Genomic DNA, 5,518 nt, shown 5'->3' with positions numbered 1-5,518 from the left:
CAATTGATCAACCTTAAACGGGGTTGGAAATTGATTAATCGACTTGCAATCTGTAAGGACACCTGATATTAAAATATGATATTTTATATGCAAGAGCCTACTTCACACACTGTATGTTATTTTTTCAGAGAATGCAGTCTATTATGTTTCCTCCACATTACTGGAGGTGATCACTTTTTTTTTGGTATTCTCTGGCCCTACCCCTGGGGCAGATTTCTGGTCAGTAAGCAGCTCTGGAAATGTTTGTGAGATTCCTAAGGAGGATAATGGAATGCAATCAGATTTATAATTCCATTTTACTTTCTTTTCAGTTCTGGGTTTTCTCTCTCCTCTCTTCCCCTCTCCCCATTGACAAAGCAAGAAAAACAAAACCTTTAGAATATGCAGAGTCAAGCAAAACAAATACCCGAATTAGCCATGTCTCTCTGTCTCTCTGTCTGTCTGTCTGTCTGTCTGTCTCTCACCCCCTCTGATCCCATCACCTCTATCTGGAAATGAAGGTCATGTTTCCTCACAGCTGTGGTTGGTTCCACATTGTCAGATTTTTTGACCACTCCAATCAGTGGAACAGAACCTTAGCGCCCCAACGCCAAACGTGTTCCTGGTCTGCATTTCTCCTCGTCCTTGCAAACACTTATTCGGTTCTAGTGGGGTCAGAAGTCAAGATATTCTTGATTTCAATAACTCTGTGCATCTTGCTCTTCTTGGTTTGCTTAGAGGTATGGCTTGCCAGTCAGCAGTTGCTTTACACTTTACCCTTTCATGAAATAGTTTCTTTGATGCTTCAACCTCTTTCGAAATGTAATACAATGCTGCCACCTGGCGGATGTTCTGATGCTTTCCTAATAAACACTCCATCTCCCAGTTTCTAAGATGACTACAGATCTAATAATAAATGCCTGGTGCGGACAGGGAATTCAAGAGACCAATGAAAATATTCTTTACCTGTGTGCAAAAACATCTTGCATCTCTGGGCTGATACCGCCTGTGGCCGCTGTGGCACAAGGTTGAATCAAGGGGAAAGCAGAGCAGACAGACGCCATTGCTAAGCTACGCAGAGAGAGTGAAAGAACATCTCCGCCAGACTGCAGTTCCTCCTTGCGCCCTTCACCGGATGGCAGCTCTTCAGCGGAAACTTCAGGCTAACAGGCAAATAGTGGTCCTTCTCCTCTTCCTGTGCGTGGCCGAGGGTGACGCGGGCACAGTGCGGTATTCGGTGGCTGAAGAGATGGAGAGCGGTTCCTTTGTGGCCAACGTAGCCAAGGACCTGGGGCTGGAAACCGGAGAACTGTTGGTCAGAGGGGCGCGGCTAGTTTCAGATGACAGCAAGCAGCATTTTCGACTCCACCCCAAGACTGGAGATCTGTTCGTGAAAGAGAAGTTGGACCGGGAGGAGCTGTGCGGGAAAGCGGACCCGTGCGTGCTGCGCTTTGAAATCGTACTGGAGGAGCCGCTGCAGTCCTTCAGAGCCGAGGTAAGGGTTTTTGATATCAATGACAATGCCCCAGTGTTTCCAAACCATGGGCCACTTTTAAAGATCCCAGAAAGCACTCCCCTGGGCTCTCGGTTTCCTTTGCAGAGCGCCCAGGATTTGGACGTGGGGCTCAATGGCCTTCAGAATTACTCTCTGAGCGCCAACGCCTATTTTCATTTGCATACTCGTTTCCGCAGCCACGGCCCCAAGTACGCGGAACTCGTACTAATTAAACCCCTAGATCGAGAGGAGCAACCCCAGATCAACTTAACCCTTACGGCAGTGGACGGCGGCTCCCCGGCTAAATCTGGAACAGCCCAGATCCTCGTGGTGGTTCTTGACATCAATGACAACGTACCTCAGTTTTCTCGGTTGGTGTACCGCGCCCAGATCTTGGAGAATAGTCCCAATGGTTCTTTGGTAATCTCAGTGTCCGCTACCGACGTAGACGAGGGCACTAACCGGGAAATAGCATATTCTTTGGCTCAAAACCCAGAAGGAATTCTTCAGACTTTCCATATCAACTCTGAAAATGGAGAAATCCGACTCCGAGGGCCAGTGGATTTTGAAGCCATTGAAAACTATGATATTGACGTTCAAGCCATTGATGGTGGGGGGTTGTCTGCTCACAGCAAAGTCCTGGTGGAAGTGGTGGATGTGAACGACAATGCCCCGGATGTACTAGTCACCTCCATTTCAAGCCCGATCCCAGAGGACTCTCCACTCAATACTGTCGTGGCCCTTTTTGGTGTTCGAGACCGTGATGTTCGAGTAGGAGGGAAAATCACCTGCTTCCTTCAAGGAGACCTTCCTTTTGCCATCAAACCGACATTCAGAAATTCATACTCCCTGGTCACTGGAGGGGCCCTTGATCGCGAGAAAGTCCCAGGATATAACCTGACCATCGTCGCAATCGATACAGGGACTCCTAGGTTGTCTTCAGAGACGATCATCGAAGTGCTGATATCCGATATTAACGATAATCCCCCTGTGTTTAAGGAGGCCTCTTATACCATGACTGTCAGAGAGAACAACAGTCCCGCAGTTTTTATTGGCAAAGTCCAAGCTGAGGACCTAGATTCGGAGGAGAATGCCCAGATTACTTATTCACTGCTTCCTCCCGAAAGTGGCGACCTTTCTGTCTTCTCCTATATCTCCATTAATTCCAACAACGGGAAGCTCTATGCTTTGAGATCCATGGATTACGAAGCTATCCAGGCCTTTCAATTCATAGTGAAGGCTGTAAATGGTGGGCCCCTGCCTTTGAGCAGCCAAATCATCGTCCGAGTAGTTGTCTTAGATGTCAACGACAATCTCCCAATGATCTTGTATCCACTGCAAAATAGCACTTCGCCTTGCAATGACCTGGTACCCAGGGCAGCAGAGGTAGGTTACTTGGTGACCAAGGTGGTCGCTGTTGATGGGGATTCTGGTCAGAATTCCTGGCTTTCTTATGAGCTGCTCAAGGCCACAGATCTTGGGCTGTTTTCCGTGGGACGGCAAAATGGAGAAATTCGAACCTTGCGACTGATATCGGAGAGAGACCACATGAAGCAAAAAATGATCATTGTTGTTAGGGATCACGGCCAGCCTAGCCTCTCTACCACAGCCACACTGAATATTCTACTGGTGGATGGCTTCTCTGATCCTTACGTACAGCTTCAGGATCAGTCCAAGCGGGAGAGGAAGACAAACCCCTCCACTAAATACCTGGTCATTTCCTTGGCTGTGCTTTCCTGTCTCTTTCTGTTTTCAGTCACTGTAATTTTTTCCATTCACATCTATCAGAAGATAAAATATCGAGAAAAACAGTTTACTACTTCTGAACACTTCTACTATGACTGCAGTTTCCCTACTCATTTGATAGATGGGCAGGGTGCAGAGACTCTGGGCCGAGTCTGTCCTTATGAAGTGGGCTCGGCTACTGGCACTAGTAATAGCGAGTTCCGGTTTCTCAAACGGTTCATGCCCAACTTCCCAACTCCTTCCGGTGTGGTAGAAAGAACTAAGGAAGAAAGTGGATCCCATTTACCCTCCAACTTGGATCTGAACAGCCCAAGGAGGTCAGAGGGCTGTCCCAGAATGTCTGATGAATATATGTAGGTCCTTGTTACTGGATCAAATGAATTGTAGATTGTGAAAATGAGCCTCTGTTCAACTTAACTACATCTTGTGTAACACCTGCGTCCTGAAGTACTGCTAAGGGCAAACCTAGATCCGGTCTTGGAAGTAAACATAGCAAGTGATTTTCTCAGTACAGTAGAAAGATGATGGTCTCCAGAACTCTAGTCTTCCAACAGCTGAAATCCCATTAAGTATCTGAATTAATAGCTGAATGGTTTGGTAAATATCAGAGAACTAGGATCCTTCGACTTTCTTGTGCTTCTTTTTTAATGAGTGATTCCTTTGCTTGTGCACAAACTGGAAAGAGATCACCTGCATATCCATTGGCTCCATGCAAACAAACATCCCATTCCTTACTTTAAAGTCTTCAAATGTCTCCACAGGTGGGCCATACCCAAGGGAGAAGACTCCCAATCCCTCATATTTAGAATTCTTCCACTTTTGCCCTTCTGTGGGTGGTTAAGAAAACTTGGGGAAGAGCTTTCTGTTATGTGGGACCCTTCTCTCTAGGATAAAGAATGATAATCAGAAAATCAGTGGCATGTTTGCTCTTATCCAAAAATCTCTGGATTCATCAAGGAGACAGCTGCTATCTATTTAGTGAAGTCCTTTATTCATAGTAATCAGGGATAAACATTTGAGAAAATCTGATGACTGGTAGCCACCAGAAGAAGAACTCTCAGAAGCAGCAATGAAAAGCAAAATGGAAATAAATGTCAAAAGAGCTAAGGGAGAAGTGGCATGTGCCTTAAGTTGTGGAGCACAAATTTCTTCAGTACTAAACTGTAATTAACTTGCTTGACAAGATAAACTTGTGTCTATATTGGATCATCTTAAGTGTCCCTCTCTTGATTGCAGAAATGGTCTTATGTTTAGATATTCAGAAGATGTCTACTTGAGGAAAATTGTAACTATTTTTTCCTCATAAAGACTGTTTTGTTAATCTTCTTACAATCTCACACTTCAGGAAGTCAATTTAGGATTTAACTAGAGATTAAAGGCATCAGTGAAGTAAAATAAAAGCAGCAACAAAATTATATTATGAAACCAACTCTCCTATTTAAGAGAAGCTCTTGAGTCCAGGTAGATGTTGGTAAGTGGAACAAAGTTTTCACAAAGAATAGATGTTTACTCTAAGCAGTCTTGAAGAATGGAATTTGCAGATCTTGAAAAATCAGAATAATTGAATTAATTGTATTTCAAAGTCTACATAAAACAAAATCTCTGGGAAAATTCATTTTAAAAGTCTGGCTGTGAAACTGATTCCTGAAATTTACCATTGTGCTAGGCCCAGGCCTTAGGCAAATAGAGTATTCTGCAGAAGAATGTTTCTATGGCAAAGGTCCTGTATAAGGCCTCTTCCTCTTTCTCAGGTATGTCTATATTTAGTCAGAATGAATCTCTAAGGAAGCTGAGGTCCATATCAATTGGCCATAATCTTTGAACAACCAGATTTTGGGGGGAAAGCTCCAATCTGGTAAAACCTGCAATTCTCCAGGAAGACATAGTAAGTTTTCCATAAATGCTTATAGATGATGTTGAAAAGCAAAGTAGGGTAATGGAAAGACCTAGATCTGAGTCTTAGCTCTAACATATACTACCCTTGTCACAATGATCAAATTATAACTTCTCTCAGTTTTCTCACCTGCAAAAATAACCAAATACTACTTTTACTAACTGTTCATTGGTTTGTTGTGAGGTAAGTACTATATAAAAATTAGCTATGGTGATAGTGATGATGATGATGACAATGATGGTGATGGTGATGATGATGATGATAATGTGATAAACTGGTATGGTCCTCAAAGACCCAGGTCGTCCTCCACACCATGATGTAGCAACATAGGAGGAATTTATTAGAGACCAAACAAAACACTCTATTAGTAACTTAATATATGAAAGGTCTATACAACTAGACAC

The 5,518-nt window shown here is 43.8% G+C and overlaps 1 protein-coding gene across 1 annotated transcript; it reads left to right on the top strand.

Moving 5' to 3' along the window:
* Positions 1 to 1,114: 1,114 nt before the first annotated feature.
* On the top strand, positions 1,115 to 3,577 carry PCDHB1 (protocadherin beta 1). Its single transcript, XM_069107368.1, has one exon. The coding sequence runs from the start codon at positions 1,115 to 1,117 to the stop codon at positions 3,575 to 3,577; it is 2,463 nt and encodes an 820-aa protein (XP_068963469.1).
* Positions 3,578 to 5,518: the final 1,941 nt, after the last annotated feature.

This window comes from Petaurus breviceps, unplaced genomic scaffold (assembly GCF_028583685.1).
Source record: "Petaurus breviceps papuanus isolate PSGF00001 unplaced genomic scaffold, PetGlider_PUasm1.0 90035, whole genome shotgun sequence".
Classification (NCBI taxonomy): Eukaryota; Metazoa; Chordata; class Mammalia; order Diprotodontia; family Petauridae; genus Petaurus; species Petaurus breviceps.
The sequence above is the reverse complement of the archived record's forward strand: the minus strand, read 5'-3'. Positions and strand labels throughout refer to the sequence as shown.